This window comes from Cibotium barometz, chromosome 22 (assembly GCF_041138505.1).
Source record: "Cibotium barometz isolate CiBa-2024 chromosome 22, ASM4113850v1, whole genome shotgun sequence".
NCBI classification, from domain to species: Eukaryota; Viridiplantae; Streptophyta; class Polypodiopsida; order Cyatheales; family Cibotiaceae; genus Cibotium; species Cibotium barometz.
This window is the reverse complement of record NC_141067.1, coordinates 21661218-21682414: the sequence shown is the minus strand read 5'-3', so window position 1 is coordinate 21682414 and position 21197 is coordinate 21661218. Positions and strand designations below refer to the sequence as shown.

Genomic DNA, 21197 nt, shown 5'->3' with positions numbered 1-21197 from the left:
TCCCTCCTCAAAGACACTGCTTTATTGTGGTGGCAACAACAGCACGCCGGAAAATCGGTTACAACGTGGGAGAAATTCGAGCAGGTCCTCCGTAAGCAGTTCATACCTGCCAATGCGGATTTCCAAGCCCATACTCGCTTACGCCATTTGGACCAAAATGGTTCCTTGGCCTTTTATATCTCCCAGTTCACCAACTTGATACTAGAGATTGACTCCTAGAGGATGAACTCCATGCCTTCGTTGAAGGTCTTAACCCCACACTGCGTGCCGATGTTCAGAAAATAGTCCTGTCAATCTTGCCGATGCCATACGTTACGCCAAGCGCGTTGCAGACATTAATTCTCAAAATTCGGCCTCTTCCGGTCGAGCTAATGCCTTTCAAAAAGCCAATGGGTCTCATATGAACTGAGATAGTTGAAGAGAATCTTCTGGCACTTCTACCTCCCGGACTAATCCCCAATGGAATAATTCTCAACACCCTCACCAATCAGAATGATCGTCCTCTTTTCAATCCCGACGTCCTCGGTCCTTCCAACCACGCAGTTCGGATCGTGGACGGGACCAAGGACGTGACCAATCTCGTAATCCTCATCCTTCCACTAACCCTTCTGGACGGGATCAACAAAGACAGGATTGTGCACAATTTGCAATGGACCTCATCGTTGGTTTGAGTGCCCCAAAAGACCTACCCATCGACAGAATTCTAATGCTGAACCCTCCACTTCCGAGGAGAAACCCCCAGTTGCTGACAAAGGAAAGCGTGCGGTTAATCACCATGCTATTGCACATGCTTCGGTGATCACCACTACTGCCACAACTCAACCTGCCTCTTTACCGTTACCCCAGCGGTCTACTCAGGTTTTGGTTCTTCAAGGTTCTATTTCCAATCACCCTATTCATGTGCTCATCGACAGTGGGTGTTCTCATAACTTTGTGGGAACCACCTTGACCCAGAGATTGAAGATTCGGACTTCTCAAAGTGCTATTATTTATGAAGTAGAGCTTGCCGATGGCTCCACATCCTTGTGTAACAAGGTTGCCAAAACAGCTCTCCTTTCGAATTCAGCACTATCGTGACAAATTGGATTTCCAAGTCATGTCTTTGGTACATTATGATATGATTCTTGGTCAAGAATGGTTGTATCAATATGATCCCGTGATCAATTTGCAGAACCATTCCATACAATTTACTCAAAATGATACGCATGTGGCACTTGAAGGAATCCGAGACCAACCCTTTCAGCTCTTCAAGCAAAACAGTGGGTCTACAAGAGTGGTTGTTTCTCAGCACTTTTAATGGTCTATTCAGCCAATGATCCTCTCGAGGACATGGATACGACGATGATGTACCTCAAGCAACCTTTCTTTGCTCCATACTTGGATCTTTTTTCTCAGGAGCTTCCACCTCGGCGACCAGTCGACCATACTATTGATCTCCTTCCTAGCAGTGCTCCACCTACTCGTGCTCCATATCGACTTTCTTTTACGGAATCTCAGGAGATATAACGACAACTTACTGAACTTTTGGAGAAAGGACATATTCGACCAATCAAAAGCCCTTTTGGAGCTCCAGTACTTTTAGTGAAAAAGAAGGATAAGTCTACGCGCCTTTGCATCGACTATCGTGCCCTTAATAAGTTGACTATCAAGAATAAGTATCCTCTTCCTCGCATTGATGAATTGTTTGATCAATTGTTCCATGCAAAGGTCTTCTCCAAAATTGATCTTAAGTCTGGATATCATCAGATTCGCATTCGCAAAGGTGATGAATATAAGACAGCTTTTCGCACAAAATATGGTCATTACGAGTACGTGGTCATGCCATTCGGGTTAACCAATGTCCCTGCAACATTTATGAGCCTGATAAACGATCTTTTTCGTCCTTTTATGGACAAGTTCGTTATTATCTATCTTAACGACATCCTGGTGTTCAATCGTAATATGGAAGAACACAAGGCACATCTTAAGATCGTTTTCCAGGTGCTTCATGACAATGCTCTTTACATTAATCCAAGCAAAAGTGAATTCTTCAAAACATCCTTGGAGTACCTCGGACATGTTGTTTCAGCAGACGGTATTTCTGTCGATCCAAAGAAAATACAGGTTATTGTCAATTGGCCAACTCCCACGTTCATTCTTTCTTGGGACTTGCCAACTTTTATCACACAAAGGTTCATCGATTTTCAGAAATAGCTGCTCCTCTCACAGAACTTTTAAAGTCCGCTCCTGCATTCCAGTGGACTGAAGCCGCAACACAAGCTTTTGAAAGATTAAAGACAGCTTTGCCACATGTTACGACCCTGTGTTTTTCTCTCTGGACAACAAGCAGGTAGGCACGAGCACGGGATGGACAACAAGCATGTAGGCACGAGCACGGGATGGACAAGTGTGAACAAGCATCAAGTTTGGGTATAAAAAGGAAACCAATATGTGGCCAGGCCAAGTATGAAAGGGGACAAAAGGGATTTTAAGTTCATAAGGTTTTTAAACCTTTGATGATTTAAAATATTATTTTTTATGGAGGCTTGCATTTTTAAAATCCTTGCTTTTGGCGTTTTTGAGAGAAAGCGCATCACCTCCTTATAAATCGAAGGGTGGCGGAGTCGAGAGCACGCCAGATGGTCTTCACAGGCGCATCCCCTGGAGTATTGCCGCTGTTGGGTGCGCCTGCTGCTACTGCACATGGACCGGCGCTGCTGCTGCCGCCGCCGAGTGCAGCCACTGTCACGCTGCCGCCAAGTGCAGCCACTGTCACGCTGCCGCCGTTGCTGCTGTTTGGCGCTGCTGCAGCAGTCGCTGTTTGGCGCTGGGCGTTGACAGGCGGGCTGTGCGCACGGCTACAGCCAGGCAAGTTGCTGCCAGCGAAAGGACACCAAACGGGCTACCAGCAAAACCAACGACCAGACAGGTGGGCAACCAGGCAAGCATCAGTTAGGCAGACAGTCAGTTGGGCAGCCAGGTGGACGCCAGGTGTGGGAAGGCGATGTAGAGGATGGGCACACACCAGTGACTCTGGCCAGGTGTTGGCGGTCGTGGAGCAGGTTACTTGTATGTGACAGCCAGGCGAGCGGATTTTCTGCAGCATGGAGCAGACCGCATCGCTGAGGCATCTCCACAGCCAGACTGGACAGGCTTAGACCAACATGATGGAAGCGGGTCTATGGGTTTTTGGCACCATGAATCGGATGGTGCATATATATATCTGGATTTATTTGTCATGGAAACGGGACATTGGTCTTTTGAGAAGAAACAGGACTTTGGTATCGAGGATATAGGCCTATGGTTTATGGATACAAGTCTATGGTTTATCAGATATAGGTCTTTGGTTTCATGTGGAAAACATGTCTCTAGAATTCATGTGAACAAGTTATAGTTTTCTGGAGGTTACATGCAGGCTGTGACTATAGGAAGGACATATGGTTTGGTACAGCCCTACTGCTGTTTGGGAAAGGGTTCGTGGGATCCATGGTTGAGATGGAGAAGACCTTTTCAAGCAGGGAGGTGTCGTACAGATGTGCCTTCTCTATGGAATGTTGTGCTATAATAATGAGAGTTTTTATTTGGAAGTCCTGGGTGAAAAGCTATAAGGGATCCTATGGGTAAAGGATTCGACAAGTTGTACTTTGTACTCATATTTGATCAAGTAAAGAAATACCGTAAGGGACGCCACTGCATTTTGGGGCCAATTAGTGTCCTTGTACTATTTGCAGGAGCATTCTAGCTCCCCTGTTTGTTTCTCTTTTCCAAGTTCCCATGGGTGATGAAGTGTTTTGTGTGCGAGTGTTTGTTCCACCACCCATCAAATTTCTGAAGGCCGGTTCCATCACAACTCCTGTCATGGCTATTCCTAACCCTACTCTCCCTTTTGATGTTTATACGGATACTTCCGATATTGCCATTGGTGCCGTCTTGATGCAACAAGGACGTGCTATTGCATTTGACAGTCATAAGCACTCTGCGATTCAAGAAAGATACCCAATATATGACAAGGAATTTTTGGCTATTGTTCATGCCTATCGTGCATGGAAACATTATCTCCGTGGTGCGGATTCAGTGGTGAAAACAGATCATCATTCTTTGAAATACATCTTCACGCAGCCAGTTATATATGCTAGGCAAGCACGTTGAGTCGAATTCTTAGCCAATTTCCATATGACAATTGAGTATGTTCTGGTCTTACAAATGTGGTTGTTGCGGATGCCCTCAGTCGTACGCCGCCAGCTTCAGTCTTGGATATTTCTACAGTTGAAATGGATAGATATACCTCAAAGTTTCAAGGATCGTGATTTTGGAAATGCATTTCGAATTCTCAATTCTCAGAATGCAACTCCTTCCGAATTGAAGATTTATGGAGCATATACATTAGTGGATGGTTTAGTGGATGGTTTATTATATCATCAGGATCGTATTTGTGTTCCTCATGATACTCATGTTCGAAGAGTCTTGGTGAAAGAACATCACGAGGTCACTTATGCTGCACACCCAGGCTGTTAGAAGTCATCTCCTGTCTAGATTTATACACCAGGGCCTTTGTTGTGGGTGTGCCCGCCCTTATGAGGTGTTTTCCCATTTTTCCCCCCTCTCCGCATTTTTCCCCTATTTTTCCCATTTTTTCTAAGGCTTGGGAGGGCTGCCAGAGGGTGCCAAGAGCAGTACAGTGCTGGCCGACTGGGTGTTTATCAGTCGTGGGCACTCTTGCTGCTGGCCGACTGGTTTTCATCAGTCGTGGGCACCAGTTTGCTGGCCGACTGCATTTATGCAGTCGTGGGACCTCTTTTCTTAGTCGTGGGCACTTTAGTGCTGGCCGACTGCCCTCTAGGGAGGTATATATAGGCCCCCAGTCCCCATACCTCATTTGTATCATTTCTCGGGATCTTCTTGTGTATATAGAGCAGAGTTACACGCCTACATCTCTCTCTCTCTTGTGCTGTTTTTCTGCTTGCGTTTTTGCTCTTGTGTTCCCAGATTTGGTCATCATCTCCGCTGCGTATTTTGACATGGTATCAGAGCCTAGGCTCTAGATAGGTCTTGGGATTTGTGTGAGCAAGAGGGGGGCTGTTTTGTGGCTGATTGGTGGACTGTTTTGGACTGTTCGGGAAGAGGAGAAGCAAGAGGAAGGCGGGCTGAATTGCTGGACAGCCACTTGCAAGTTTTAGTTCTTCTTTGTTCCCACCCATCCACCCTTTTCAGAGTACATCCCCGCTATGGCAGATCTGTTTGAGATGGCCGAGAGACATGTGAAGATCCCGACACTCCCCACGTTCCTGGTGGACCGTCAGTTGGACGGGAGCAACTACGGCATATGGAAGGTGATGATGGAATCCGTTCTGGAGTCTTACGACCTCGCCGATTTCGTCCTTGTTGGTGTTCCACGACCGGAAGTAGAGGAAGGGGAGTTACCGTCGATCCGAAAGGACCGGGAGGCCCAGACACAAATGTGGGATCGTGTCAACGCCAGGGTCCGTTCGTTTATTTTCCTCAACTGCACACCACAGGTAATCAACCATGTAAAGCATATGACGCTGGCCAGAGGTATATGGCAGCATTTGGCCTCACTTTACAACAGGGTATCGCCCATGAAGAGGATTTCCTTGGAAGTACAGATGCGGGTTATGAGCCCTGCAAAGTCGTCGACGATGCGGGAGCATATTAACAAGCTGCAGGCTCTTCAGCAAGAAGTTCTTCAGGCTGGGAAGGAGATATCGTCAGAGGACATGGCCATCACGTTGCTGTCACATTTGCCCTCTTCGTACTCAGCATTTTACTCGTCTTTGATTACCAGTGGGCAGGCTCAGCACCATCACGTGGGAGGAGCTTGTGCCCATGGTCCTGGACCAGGAGGAACGATTCACGAACCCTCCTCAGGGTGGAGGTTCGGAGGCCTTTACTGGCCAACGGTCGAAAGGCCGTAACTCGGGCAAAGGAAAGGCTTCATCGACGAAGTCTTCTGAGAAGAAGTCCGACACGCTGACCGCGAGAAACTGAAGGCAGAGAGGACCTGTAATGATTGTGGCGAGAAAGGCCACTACTGGAGGCAATGTCCCAAGCGGAAGACCGAGAAGGGTGAAGACTCCTCAGCAGCAATCATGAAGACTCCGGCTTTTGTGCACCTGGAGGTGATGGACACCGATGCTTCATTTTCTTCAGGGAGGGAGGAGATTGGAGGACTCTCCGCAACAGATACTCGGGAGTGAATTCTCGATAGTGGTGCTTCCAGGCACATGACTCCTTCCCGTTCCGGTTTACAGGATCTCTGCAGGCTTTCTGGTCATATTCTTACTGGGGATACGTCCACTATCCCAGTTCACAGTGAGGGCAGGATGGAGATAGTTCCCAATGGCAGAGGGAGGAAGCATTCCTCCTAGGTGTTGTATGTTCCGGCACTTGGTTTTCATCTGTTGTCAGTGCATCAGGTTTGCAAGACTGGCGTACGGGTGGAGTTTGATGAGCATTTTGTTGCTCTCCGCGACAAAGCAACAGGCCAAGTGGTTTGGGAAGGCGGAGTGGAGAATGGAGTTTACAGGCTTTCAGCACTCTCTCTCCCAGGTCCTCAGGTTTGTGATGAGTGGCAGTCTGGTAATGGCCACTCAAGTGTGGATACGCTGCAGGTGCGAGCTTTCCGAGACCAAGTGGTGGATAGCTTACCAGTAGATGGCAGCAGTTGGCAGAAACTTTCCAGTACTGATGTTGGTAGTTCTTGTGTTCGTGAGTCAGAGGAAGCTAAACAGGTCACTTATGCTCTGATGTCTCGTAGTGTTCGGGACATAGAACTTCCAGTTGTTGAGGATGTTCTTTCCACGGGGACCTTTCGAAAAGCCAGGCAGGTGGCAGGTGCTTACTTGCAGAAGGAGATGGTTACTCCACGCTTTGTGGTTCCGGATTCAGAGGGGGTGGTTGACAGGTTTCATCAGGTTTCCAGGACTTATTTGTGCACCGTAACAGGTGTTGATCCTTGTGAGCAGTGTGATGTCTCTTTGACTCAGAAGCTGTATGGTTCATTGATCTGGTTGGACACCAGATTGGACGGGAGCTTCCTGATGAGGCGGTTGAGCTCATGGTTGCAGATGTCTCTTTGTGAGGCAGGATTGCGTTTCCTGTGGTTTCTGCGGCATGCGAAGGATCATGGACTCTTGTACACAGGAGGGGGATTGTTGGATGGAGTCCGACTCCACGGTTGGAGTGACTCAGTTTGGGGAGGAGATCCGGACACGAGGAGATCTACTTATGGCCCAGGAGCAGTTTTACGGAGCAGGAGGAGGTTACATTGCAGGGTTGGGCTTCCACTGGAGGAACCCATGGTCATCCAGAGGCACTTTGTTCGTGAACAGATCGTTGCTGATGACATCTTGCTGGAGTTCTGTTCGACGGAGGACAGTACGGTGGACCTCTTCACGAAGTCGCTCTCTCAGGACTTGCTCAGGCGGCACCCCAGCTCCCAGTGGTTGGTTACACAGCCAGGAGCTGAGAGGGGGTGTTAGAAGTCATCTCCTGTCTAGATTTATACACCAGGGCCTTTGTTGTGGGTGTGCCCGCCCTTATGAGGTGTTTTCCCATTTTTCCCCACTCTCCGCATTTTTCCCCTATTTTTTCCATTTTTTCTGAGGCTTGGGAGGGCTGCCAGAGGGTGCCAAGAGCAGTACAGTGCTGGCCGACTGGGTGTTTATCAATCGTGGGCACTCTTGCTGCTGGCCGATTGGTTTTCATCAGTCGTGGGCACCAGTTTGCTGGCCGACTGCATTTATGCAGTCGTGGGACCTCTTTTCTCAGTCGTGGGCACTTTAGTGCTAGCCGACTGCCCTCTAGGGAGGTATATATAGGCCCCCAGCCCCCATACCTCATTTGTATCATTTCTCGGGATCTTCTTGTGTATATAGAGCAGAGTTACACGCCTACATCTCTCTCTCTCTTGTGCTGTTTTTCTGCTTGCATTTTTGCTCTTGTGTTCCCAGATTTGGTCATCATCTCCGCTACGTATTCTGAGACAGGCATCAACAAGACGTATCATCTTTTGACGGCTACAAACTATTGGCCTCAAATGAAGCAAGATGTTATTAAGCTTGTCACAGCATGTCTTTCATGCCAACGTATGAAAGCTAGCAGACAGCTCGTCTTCTTCAACCACTTCCAGTTCCCAATGAACGTTGGGAAAGTATTAGTCTGGATTTTATCCCTTCATTGCCACGTTCTTCTAAAGCAATACACAGATTCTTGTGATGGTTGACAGATTTTCTAAAATGGCACATTTCATTCCGTGCAAGAAAGGAGCCAAGGCTTCGGATATTGCAATACTGTTCATACAGTATATCTTCAAACTTCATGGGTTGCCAAAATCTATAGTTTTTGATCGAGATCCAAGATTTACAGGACATTTTTGGACTTCAATATTCAAGACTCTTGGTACAAATTTACTTTGGAGCTTTGCTTATCATCCACACACAGATGGACAAACGGAACGAGTTAATCAAATTCTAGAAGAAATGCTGCGTCATTATGTTTAGTCTCGATTAGCTTCATGGGAAGAATATTTACCTTCGGTGGAATTTGCTTATAATAATTCTTATCATTCACCTATTGGAATGACACCTTTTCAAGCAGCTTATGGCTATACTCCCCTTGTTCCTGCCAACTTTGTTCTTCAACATAAAGTGGCTTTAGCAGACCAGCTCATTCAAGAGATGCAAGATATTCTGTTACAGATTAAGAATAAGATGGTCAGCGTACAAGAGCAATATCAGCGCACAGCTAATAAGCATCGTCGTCACATTGAATTTAAAGAAGGAGACTTGGTATTATTATATATTACCCCTCATCGATACAAGACAATGAAATCACTCTTTCCAAAGCTTCGCCCAAGATATTATGGACCCTTTCATATTATTAAGAAGAACTCATCTCTCAATTATAAGTTGGAATTACCGCCTTCTTGGAGTAGAATTCATCCAACTTTCCATATTTCTTGGCTCAAGAAGTTTGTGGACGGTGATTTCCAGTTTTAGATGTTTTGGATTATGTTCCAAAAATCGAAGATGAAACATACTCTTAATTCCAGAGACAATTCTTAATGTCAAACAGAAAGAAACACGACATAAGCTCACTACATAATTTTTGGTTAAATGGAGAGATCTTGATGATTCTGACTCTACTTGGCAAAGTGATGAAGACTTACAGGAATATCCAGAACTTCTTCAGGAATTCTTTCAAAGACAACCATCTCTTCTTAGCCGGAGTCTTATTTTAAGTGGGAGGGAATGTCACGATTGTGACTAACTCTCTTAATCTCTCCCTAATTACTCCTTAATCCCTCATTAACTGTAAAGGCACCTGTGAAGGGTCACACCCTTGCACATGGGTCACTATCAAAGGACATGTCTATTCATTAAAGACACCCCTAAGTCCTAAGGACATAACCATTGATTCAAGAGCCACACCCCTTCACAGGGATGTGCCTCTTTAGTTGTACCTTTCGGCCTCTATTTAAGAAAGGCCCCCGTCTCAATGCAATCACTCAATCTTTTCCTGCAGTATTTGTCTTATGTTCATTAATTAAGTCTTAATCATGTTAATAAATCTATAAAAGCTTTATAAACTAGGCGGCAACTTGTTTAGTAAAGTGATAACCTGGTCTTCTTGGGACTTGGCAGAACCACTGGTGGCATACTCGGCGTTAAGGCACCGATATTCAGCAACTTTGATGGTCAGGTCATCCCCTTCTTTGATAGAGAAAATTTGAATTTGATGCTCAAGATCAATTCGACGTGTGCAATCACGTGCGGCATATCTCTCTGCAAGGTGTGCTCATCTATCAGAGACATAGGGGAACTGCTGGAGTTGAGAATGAAACTCTGGCAGAAGGCCTTGCATGAGCTCCACTATAGCAGTGGCATTTCTAGCTTCCCAATGGCTGATGACTTCAGGAGGTGCTAGGGAAGGGTGGGGTTTTGGTTCAAATCCCTTTACTAGGTTCCAGGAACCTTGGGAAGTAAAAACTTGTTCCATAAGATTAGCCCAAGTTGTATAATTAGACCCGTTAAAATGAGTCTTTTCTGTGAAAGCATTTCTGGACATAGAAACATGAAAGGAAGATGATGGGGGAGTCCAGGATGGCTAGTGCCCATATCCAGAGTGTAAGGTTTGAGGCAGGAAACCAAAAAATCCACCAGGACCAAGCATAGGTGTAGGACCTGTCGAGGGTACTCCATAAGATAGAATATAGGTTTGGACACTCAGCATAGGTGGAATACCCGGTTGAGGCACAAATCCTAGAGAGGGCACATAATTAGGAAAAACACCAATGCCAGAGATGGGTTGGTAAACCACTTGATACCCCGGAATGCTAGGTGGCACCGCATTGCCAGAGAGCATAGTGCTGAAAGATACCTGGGATGGGTAGAACCCATACGTAGGATGTCACCATTGAGCTATCTAATGGTCCTCTTATCTTCTTGTGTGAGCTTTGGGCTTTGGATGAGCATACTCCGTAGTGGTGCTCCATCGCTAGGACTGGCACGGCGTGATTCGTAGTGCCAGGGACGGGTGGATTGCACACGGTGTATGTTTCTGGATTACCACCGCTAGGACTGGCACGGCGTGATTCGTAGTGCCAGGGACGGGTGGATTGTACACTGTGTGTGTACCTGGAATTGACTTTCCGGTGGGCCTGTTTGTGCCCGGAAATGTCAAGTATTGTGCAAGTACATGAACGGAGATTATCCTTTAACAATGTTGCATTGTGCACTCATGTTTGCCTACCTTTAAAATGTTTTCGCGTGAACTGGTTTCGTTTGCATGCCTGACATGTGTGTCTAGCTCAGGGGTCGGGGACGCCCTCCCGTGAGCCGTGGAATGCCTTGTCTTCTGACAGGTTTTGTGGCGTGTGAACAGGTGGGAAATCCTTATTTTAATAAGAGTTTTAAGTTATAAGTCTTATAACTTACAGGTTTCATACTTCATTAAAAGTAGGTGGACACTTTATAAGTGTGGGCACCTTCTTTTGGCCTAGGCACCCTTTTATAGCATGTGGGGTGGGGGTTGGCCACCTACCCCACCTACCACACCCAATCCTTTGCATGGGAAGAAGGCGCCTCACTTCCAGCCCTCTCCCTTGCATTTTGAAGGAGAAAAACACAACTGCTTGCTGGGATTTAGAGAAAACAGGCTGTACAGCAGCTGGAGCACTCAATATTCTCATGAAACAGGTCGTACAGCTCCTATTCCAACTATTGTTTGAGGACTGAACCACACAGCAGGTACAGCAGGTATATTACCCTCATTTCTTGCTGATTCTGGTCGTACAGTAGGTACAGCAGGTACAAAAAGTACAATATCATCATTACCTGTTGATTCTGGCCGTACAGCATCCTTGGAACCCTTTTCCCATGGACTGAATGGTACAGCTTCTCTCTTTTCACTTCCACGCGTGGATTCAGGTCTGGACAGCTCTCTTTTTCTCTCACGTGTGTACTCAAAACAGTTAGCAGGAGCCCTCTTCACTCCCACGTGTGATTCAGGTCAGACCAGTGGGGTTATCCACGTGGATTTAGGTCATACGCATTCCCTACAAGTGGCCCAGGTTGTTTCACTCTTCCTACTGGCTGTACGGTGGCTCCAGAAGATTTTCATCGCGAAGAATGAGGAATTCTCCTGCTCTCCTATGTCTGGACTCCTCTTCCATTCACTGAGTCAACTCCGTGAGGGTGCCCCATCGCTAGGACTGGCACGGCGTGATCCGTAGTGCCAGGGACGGGTGGATTGCACGCGGAGTGTGACTCTGGAAGGTGCTATGGACGGGGCAACCCTTGGTGACTGCAGACTCGGCATCAACAAACATATTTGGGTTTGATACTTTGTTTTTCATTGTGCATTGCTTATTGGAAATCTGGCCTTGGGCCCGTGTACTTGTAACAAATTCTCCCAAGTAATAATATCAATCCTTGGGGGGGGGGGGGGGGGGGGGGGGGGCGTTCCGGCCTCAGTGTGGTGTCATCTATCTATGCTCAGAGTTGTTAATTACTTTTTATGCTATTTTGTCTTGTGCTATTGTCTTTTAAGAGTGTATATTAAAGTGCTAATTGGAGAAGTGAGTCCAGGAAGGGGTGACCCCTGCTTGGGTCTCGTTTCATAGGACCTAAAGGAGGTGCATGTGGTGATGACTGCACACCAACACTAGTAGGAAAAGTTATGGGTGGGTAGGAGGGTTTTGTGCTTGAAATTGAGCAGTATTCCATAACACATTAGGAGTAGGGACAGAAAGTGAACCAGAGAAGAAAACAATGTTACCTCCTTGAACACCAGAATTCGGAGAGTGAATTATACTCCTAGACCCTCCTCTGTTTGGGTTCACTAAACGCCAGGGATCGAGGGTAGTTGATGGTACCATTTGTTGAACATGTGCTACAGAAAAAGATACCTAGGTAGAGTTAGTAACATACGTACTAAAAGGCACATACGAATGCGGTCACCGGCAAGGTTGATGATGATGGATCTCCGAACGACCGAGGAGGTACGTGTCCTTCCTAAGAAAAAGTCCCATACTGAAGTCCAGTTTGTCGACTAGAATGAGAAGCAAGACTCTCCAGTTAAGGCTGAATACTTGGGTCCAATACTGGCACACTGGCTGTGGGCATGTATCCTCCTCTGGAAGTAACGGCTGATGATCTCGGAGAAGAAAAACCATATGCCAAGGGTGCAGAGGGTGAGTGGGTATAAATAGCCTGGCCGTCTCCCAATGAAAGACCTCGAACAAGGCTCTCCAGTGAATGAGGAGTCCCATCCTCCGTGTGATCTATATTTGAATAAGGAGAGTCAATTATCTGGTATGAAAGGTTGATCCTCCGGAATCGAGGGTAGACGATCCATGTTGTGCGCTCTCAAGGTCTTCAATCCTTTTGCTCACGATAGCTCTAATACCATGTGAGGGCAAAAGGGAACAAAGGAACAAATATATGAAAGATCAGAGCAAATCACACAACATGCAATGGTGATATGTATACAAATGATGAAGTCCAGTACAAGAGCTCTATGTGAGACTCCGAACGAGCAGAGAAGGCTGATGTCCCAAAAATGCAGATAACAGTCCCGAAGTAAGCCTGATGTAAGCGCCGATATATGCCTAATGTAAGGCTGATGTGAGCTAAGATGTAAGCGCTGATGTAAGCACAGATGTAAGCGCTTATGTCTTGATGGCTGCTGATGTAAAAAACGCAGAAGTATGCTGTGGTGAAACGCACATATATGGGGCCTGTACCAGCAGCAGCAACTTGTGAGAAAAACGCTGATGATCCCCGTTGATGTAGGCGACCAGTTCAGCAGCAGCAGAGAAAGTTCCACCTGTCTCGTAGGCAGCCTGTTCCAACAGCAGCAGCTGGAGCAGAAGAACGCAAAAGTGCAGTCCTGAAATAGGCAACCAATCCAGCAGCAGAGAGGAGTAAAAAGCTGAGGTGCAGTCCTGAAGTAGGCGACCAGCAGGGAAGTACTCGTGTTGGTGAAGATCATAAGGAGGCGCCTCATATTTATATGGAAAGCAGGGTGCTGGTTGGCCAGCAGAGGCAGTCGGCCAGCAGGGTGCTGGTTGGCCAACAGAGGCAATCGGCCAGCAGATAAAAAGTAAAGTGTAAATGAGTAAATGGCCCTTTTTGGGCTGGGTAAAATACCCTTTTGGGTATATTTTCACACAAACTTTTCTCTGCTGCTGCTGAACTGGTCGCCTACATCAACGGGGATCATCAGCGTTTTTCTCATGAGCTGCTGCTGCTGGTACAGGCCCCATATATGTGCGTTTCACCACAGCATACTTCTGCATTTTTTACATCAGCAGCCATCAGGACATAAGCGCTTACATCTGTGCTTACATCATCGCTTACATCAGGCTTACTTCGGGACTGTTATCTGCGTTTTTGGGACAGCAGCCTTCTCTGCTCGTTCGGAGTCTCACATAGAGCTCCTGTACTGGACTTTATCATTTATATACATATCACCATTGCATGCTGTGTGATTTGCTCTGATCTTTCATAGATTTGGTCCTTTGGTCTCTTTTGCCCATGATGAGACTCTGAACAAGCAGAGAAGGCTGTTGTCCCAAAAACGCAGATAACAGTCCCGAAGTAAGCCTAATGTAGGCACCGATATATGCCTGATGTAAGGCTGATGTGAGCTGAGATGTAAGCACAGATGTAAGCGCTTATGTCCTGATGGCTGCTCATGTAAAAAACGCAGAAGTATGCTGTGGTGAAACGCACATATATGGGGCATGTACCAGCAACAGCAGCTCGTGAGAAACTCTCATGTAAGGCTGATGTGAGCTGAGATGTAAGCACAGATGTAAGCGCTTATGTCCTGATGGCTGCTCATGTAAAAACGCAGAAGTATGCTGTGGTGAAATGCACATATATGGGGCATGTACCAGCAACAGCAGCTCGTGAGAAAAACGCTCATGATCCCCGCTGATGTAGGCGACCAGTTCAGCAACAGCAAAGAAAAGTTCCACCTGTTGTAGGCGACCTGTTCCAACAACAACAGCCAGAGCAGAAGAACGCAGAAGTGCAGTCTTGAAGTAGGCGACCAATCCGGCAGCAGCAGAAAGGAGTGCCATGGCCTTTACATCGTCGTGTGATTGGTGTGAAATGGATTTTCAAAGTCAAGTTTCATGCAAATGGTACTTTGGACAAGTACAAAGCCCGCCTTGTTGCTCCATATGCTCAGAAGGTAAGTGAAGACTTTGATCAGACATTTGCTCGTCTGCATATGCCCTCTCAAAGCCAAGAGATAACAAGAAGACATTAATCTTTTGATACCAAGCACGGGGTGCCTGTTTGAGACCATAAAGAGCCTTCTTCAAAAGATACACATGGGTGTCTTGTCCCTGAATCACAAAACTAGGAGGCTGTTCAACATAAACTTCGTGCTCTTAATCTCCATTATTCAAGAAAGCGGATTTGACATCCATCTGGAACACAAGCCATCTGAAGTGTGCAGCCAGAGCCAAAACAATCTTGATGGTGGTATACCTGGCTGCACAATCTCTATGTGCTTTCTGATGGGGATATTTGTGCCATTGTTTTGTACGTTGATGGCCTCATCCTTTCTAACTCAGATATTGAGTTGGTCACACAGGTTCAGTTCAAGCTTTCAGCAACATTTGAGATGATTGATCTTGGCCTTCTTCATTATTTTCTTGGGCTGGAGATTTGGCAAAAAGATTTCATTTCTCGGCAGAAGTATGTGAAGACGTTGCTCACTTTAAGGGTTGTCCAACTGTACACCTCTCTCATGTCCCATGGATCTCAATGCCAAGTTATCCAAGGAGGATGATACACCCTTGGTGGATTCCACAGAGTACCGGCAGATTGTTGGTTCATTACTTTACCTTGCCAACACCCGTCCAGATATCTCCTATGCTATGAGTGTTCTTAGCCAATTCTCATCAGCCACTAAAAGGTCTCATATTCAAGCAGCTTTGAGAGTTCTTCGTTATCTTCGAGGTACTTCAGATTATGGCATCACCTATTCCAATGGTGCTGATTTTGTTGGTTTCACAGATTCTGATTAGGCAGGCTGTATTGATACTCGGAGGTCTACATCTGGATATTGCTTCATGCTTGGTACAGGATTGGTTTCTTGCAAGTCTCAGAAAGCAGCGGACTGTTGCTGCATAGGCTAAGTACAAATCCTACCTTCTCTCCTCCACTAAGGCACTTTGGATTCATCAGATTCGGGAGCATTTGTGCAGTGCCGACACTTCCCCAGTTACCATCTTCTCAGATTCTCAGAGTGCTATTACTCTACCTCAGAATCCTGTGATATCAAGACGATCCCAACATATTGAGGTGCATTATCATTTTATACGCGACTGGATCGAGCTTGGACTTCTTTGGTTGGCATAATGTTCAGCGTGCTATTTTTAGGGACGCCCCTCTGGTGCTGAAGAGGAGGTGTTGGAAAATATATCATCTCCAAATGGTCTACATGTACCTTAGCATGCTTGTACTGGTCATTTCTATGAGGCCCTACATTTCACAACTAGTAGACATCATATAGGATTTTTTTACCATTTTATGAGTCCTTTTTAGGCTTTTTATAGCATATTTATGCTTCACAACTGCTGTCGACCTGCTACAGCTGGCCGACTAGCTCATATGGGACATATATAAGGTTCACACCCTTCTCATCATTTCCCATCTCATTCATGTATATTTGCTCGAGTTCATTGGCTGTTGCAACAGTCTCTTATGCTTGTAAGCACCTACAGGCTTCCCTCGTGCTCATTTTCAGCAATAATCAACTGTCTACAGCTTTCTACAGTTAGTGCTTTTGCCTACAACCTGTGTTTTCTCTTTCTTTCAGCAATCACGTGCAAGCCAGTGGCGAATCCCATGATCTTGTATTTGGAGGCACACTACTTTTGGTAATAAAACCTAAAGGGCCGACGAGGAAGAGGGGGGGAGGGGGAAGGGGGGCGGGGGGGGGGGGGGGGGGGCAGGTGGTGTTGTTTCGGCCCTTGAAAATATTCGGCCTTGTTGGGGGACTATATTCATCACTATAGGTAGACCTGTGAAATTGACAACTCCATTATTCTATTCTTATCAGGACTATCGCAAATTCGAAACACGGCCCGTTTGAATTTATATAGTGTGGTGTACTGTGCATATTTGGATTTGTGGTTGTGTTTTGTCTTGTTTATTTGCTGATAATTTTGTTTCCGGTTAGTACGATTCCGAAATACAAGCCCGCCCATTACATCATGTGACATTGTGATTAGCATTCATTAGCAGCTTAGTCAGCATTTAGCATGCTTCACAGACACTACACGTGAGCAGCAGGAGAGGGCCCACGAGGTGGCCCATGATCAGGCTGACATGTGGGCACAGGACCATGTCACATGTATGGAACCAGCAAGCTGATATGCCAGCAGGCTCTAACATCACCAGCTGAATGGAGAAGTTGACATGGCGGCATTGTATGGGGTTTCTTCAGATCCCAGTGATGCCTATTTTTCTCTCGCCCCTCGCTCATCTTCATCACTTGCTTTGCTGCTTCTAATGTCTCCACCAGCAGCCTAGTCTAGTGCCACCTATCTCCATGCTCACAAGGATCACACTGTCTAGTGCCGCCTATCTCCATGCTCACTAGGTTCATGTACAGAAAAGCATATACGGTTCCAATGAATTCCTGTTAAACACACAGATTTGTACATAAAACTTGATTACAAAAACGAGTGATGAACCTTAGTCAATTAAAAGGAAAACTGGGCTATGATGATAGACGATGAAGCCCTTGTCAGAGTTACCTTTCGTGGCTCTTTTCTGTGATGACTGAGTCTACTGTACAAAAATCCCTGGTCCTCTTAAGCTGAGGTTCAGGTTTGTGTGCGACCAGAGCTCCAGACCTGGCAAGCAAAGAGAAGGCCCTATCTTGATCCTGTGTGTCATCCCTTGAGGCTTTAGTACCCCTTCGATCCCCTTCTTGTAAAGTATGTATCTTGACTACCTTCCTGTCTCCTTTAGTCTCTTGTTCACGAGCTTTTCTGGCCGGTAGTGGATCAGCTGAATCCTTGTTTTGAATGCCAGGATTATCCTGACTCGAATTAAGGAGGTCTCTGTCCATGTCAAAATGTCCACCGCCATCTTTTGTCTGCCGCCCATTGCCCTGTTTGTCATCCTCTTTCCTACCATCTAATCTCTCACTGGATTTTCTGTGCACCTTGGCTTGCTTGTCCTCCTTGCCACCTGGTCTATTTACATATGCAAGCCTTTCAAGGTCGCCCTTTTCCCTCTCAGCTGCCTTCTCTCTGAAGTCTATTGGCCTGCTCGCAGCAACCTTCTCACCTTTACATCTATCCCCCTTATCAAGTCTTTCATCTCTCTGTCTATCATCTATATTCCTATCATCTTCAACCTTTTCAGGCCTATAATCAACTCTCTGGCTTTCTTCCTCATCTTTACAATCTTCTTGTTTCTCATCCTTAGGTATGGCTTCATTTTGTCTCCTCTCCCTCTCCCTATCACCACTGCGCATACTGTCCACCTTTTCTCTTTTATCCATATCCCTCCCATCTTGCTTTTTTTCAGCCTTCTGTCTCTTACCATGAAGCTTATCAGTCCTGGTTGTACCGTCCTGCTCCTTTTCACCCTTTTTCTTGCCATGGCTCCCCTTTTCTTCTTTCAAATCCTCCCTACTATGGTTCTTACCTCTCTCAACTCTCACCTTTTCTTCCCTAATTGTTTCAATCCTTTCCTCTTTGTCCCTATCCTCTGACCTATCAACCTTGTCCTGTGATCTTGCTTCCTTCTCTTTCCCATCTTGAAACCTCGCACTCCAACTGTTCTCTTCCTTGTGGCATTCAAAATGGTCCTCACGTCTCGGTCTTTCATCTCTAAACTTTTGTTCCTTATGTCTGCATTCTAGAACTTTCTCAACTTTGAGCCTTTCTTCCTTGTCTTTATCAACCCTGCACCTACCATCCCTAAAACTGTCCTTCCATTTGGCATCCCTGTCCCCTTTCTGTCTATTATCCTTTTTTTTCTCTACCTTAAGTCTGTCTCCTCTTAGTCTCCTTTCTATGCTTCTCTCCTCCTTGTCTCTATTGACCTTATGGTTCTCTTCACATTCCTTGTCATCCCTACGCGGCAATTCACGATTCCTATTAGTCTTCTCCTTTTCTTCTTTGAGCTGGCTTTCCATGTACCTGACATCTTTCTGTCTACTGTTAAATCCGTCTTTCTCAGCTTTAAACCCATCCTCCTTTTCTGGGTTTCGATTGTCTTCCTTAAGTGCCCTGTCGGTACCTAAAAGATAAAGTAATATTAATCCATAAAGCCACCAAAACATCACTTCACAAATACTTTAATAATCTAGGAAGCTAAGTAGGAGGAAAAAGATGGATTGCAACAAGAGAAATTTCTTTCTTTCCCTCAGTCCATGATGGTCTTTTTCCCCTCCCTGCCTACGCAAACACCCCTCTTGGTAGATGCTTGTGTCGCTGCCTGTTCTTTGCTGCTGCCCTCCCTTCTCTCCTTTGCCATCATTAGTTTGCTGATCTCTTGCCCTAACCAATAGTTGCTACACAGGCTGAGCTGCATCAAGCAGCTACCTAGCTGCTGATACCCTATTAACTGCCAGATACAGCTGCCTGCTGCATGACCCAGCTTTGCAGCTTCTCTTCTAAGCACACCACAAATGCACACAACTTTCGACTTCAAGCCACAAGATTTCTATAAATATTGTTAACTTTTCTAACACTTGCCATAGCTATCCTCAGACTAAGGGCAGAGTTGATCTATGACAAAAAAGCACTTTACACACATTCAAAAACCACTTTACACACTTTGAGCTCTAAAAACACTTTACACACATTAAAAAAACATACTGGCAGCATGTACAATGAGAGACTTACCTATCCCAGTGGCATACTGAAGCTTCTCCACAACTTCCGCATCATCCCCGCCAACAATTTGTAGTGAATCTTCAAACCTTCTAGACTTCTGCAATCCCTCAGACCTTTTGGGCCTCAAAACGTGTAGCTTGGGACTTGAACTTAAGCTCAAATCATTTGCCTTTCCTCCCTTCCATTCTGGCTCAACTTTGTAACTGTTTGTTTTGAAGGGATGAGATAGCTGGGCTGCTGCACCACTCTCTGGGCCTTTTTCCCCTCCCTGCAAAGACCCTCCTCTAAGAGGATTTAATCTTACCGTTTCAAATGCACTGGAATCCAGTTCTTGTCCCTTTGCAGCAATCATACCTGCGTTGGAGGTAGATTTATTGGTATCATTACACTCTATCAGCTCTGAAAGACCTCTCTGATGGGTGGCATCGCGTTTGGTATGCATGTCTAAATTATGTGGGGATGCTTCCACCTGCTGCCCTGGCCCTATGGCACCAATTACAGTGCTTGATCTGTTTCCTGCTGCTTCTTCTGGGTGACTTTTCCACTTCCTCTTCTTTGTGTTCCCATCGCCTTTCAAATCCTTGCTTCCAGTGCCATTGGCTAGCACCTCTACCTTGTCATAGGAGCTTTTGAGCTCAAAAGCTGCTGCCTCCAATTCTGCCCTGCCGGGGTAGAAGTAAGCGAGGGATTCATCAGCCTGCAGATCACTGCAATCCCAGCGATCCAGGGAAGTGGCAGTGGCCGAATTTGTGGCATCAGCATCTGCGGCAGCTCCGGCTGTGGACCCCTTCTTACGTTTGGATGGTGCTGGAATTTGGACTCGCAATGCCTTCTGGGGTGCTTCTTTCGTGTTGATGCCTCGGGCCAGGGACTCCCCAGTTTCTGCATCCTGCTTAAGCACGGGCGGCCCTTCCACATGGGGCGGCAAGGGCTCCATGGTCCATGGCGATGGGATAGGGTCAGGCAGAGGACCATGGCTGAAATTGGAGTCCTCATCGTAGTCGGAGAGCTCTTCGAGCTTCTGTTTCTGATGCTGTTTATAAGAGCGATGTCGAGAGCCGCGGCTCTTGCGGCCGGATGGCATAACTGCCCTCCTTTCCCTTCCTCTTCCCCCTTCAATCGCCTTCCATAAATGCGGCCCCAAATGCAAAAAATTGCTGCAACAGGATGCTCTAACAGAAGCACAATCGAGTGAAAGTGAGAACAAACCATAGAACAGATCGCAGAGACGAGAAGCTCGAAAGCTCTTAACTCCCTCCTTTAGACCGTCAGATTGGAGTGTGTGATGCTTCGATGTGAGGAGGACAGAAATGCAAAGAGAATTGCAGAGTAAGAGAAGGGGGAGCAATGGCTATAGCTGTAGCTATGGCATCAAAGACAAAAGCAGAAAAAGTAAAAGAATAGGGTGATGGGCTATGGCAAAAGGCAACATAGGACGAGAGGAAGAAAGACAGGAACAAGTTAGAAAACAGGTGACAGCAATTTGTACCTTGGTCCTAGTCTAAGGTCTAGTAAACCACAATTGTCTTCCCTCAAAATATATCTTGTCCCCCAAAGGAGAGGGAAACCCCCTAGGGAGAATGAGAAGGGAGAGGGAGAGGGCCAAGTGGCTTAGGGGGCCTTGTTCTCCTCCTGGGATGTGGGTTCGATTCTGGCCTATCCCTCTCCCCTCTCTCCACACTCCACAAAGCCGTGATAGATCTCCTCCTGGGACGTGGGTTCGCTTCTAGCGTATCCCTCACTCCACACTCCACAAAGCACTGATAGAGTGTGAATTTTTTTCCTCTGCAACCCACAAAAAAACCCCCACAATTTTTTC

At 46.4% G+C, this 21197-nt stretch overlaps 1 protein-coding gene across 1 annotated transcript in view; it reads right to left on the bottom strand.

The window, feature by feature from the left end:
• LOC147626398 (uncharacterized) overlaps positions 1–20830 on the bottom strand; it is a 46688-nt gene extending 25858 nt beyond the window's left edge. Inside the window, exons 1-2 of the mRNA XM_086816505.1 lie at positions 19388–20830; positions 17282–18779 (exon numbers count right to left, since the gene is read on the bottom strand). Of these exons, the coding sequence (XP_086672631.1) occupies positions 17282–18779; positions 19388–20462 (2573 nt within the window). The 5' untranslated portion in view covers positions 20463–20830. The remainder of the gene's footprint in view (positions 1–17281; positions 18780–19387) is intronic.
• Between the last annotated feature and the right edge of the window lie 367 nt (positions 20831–21197).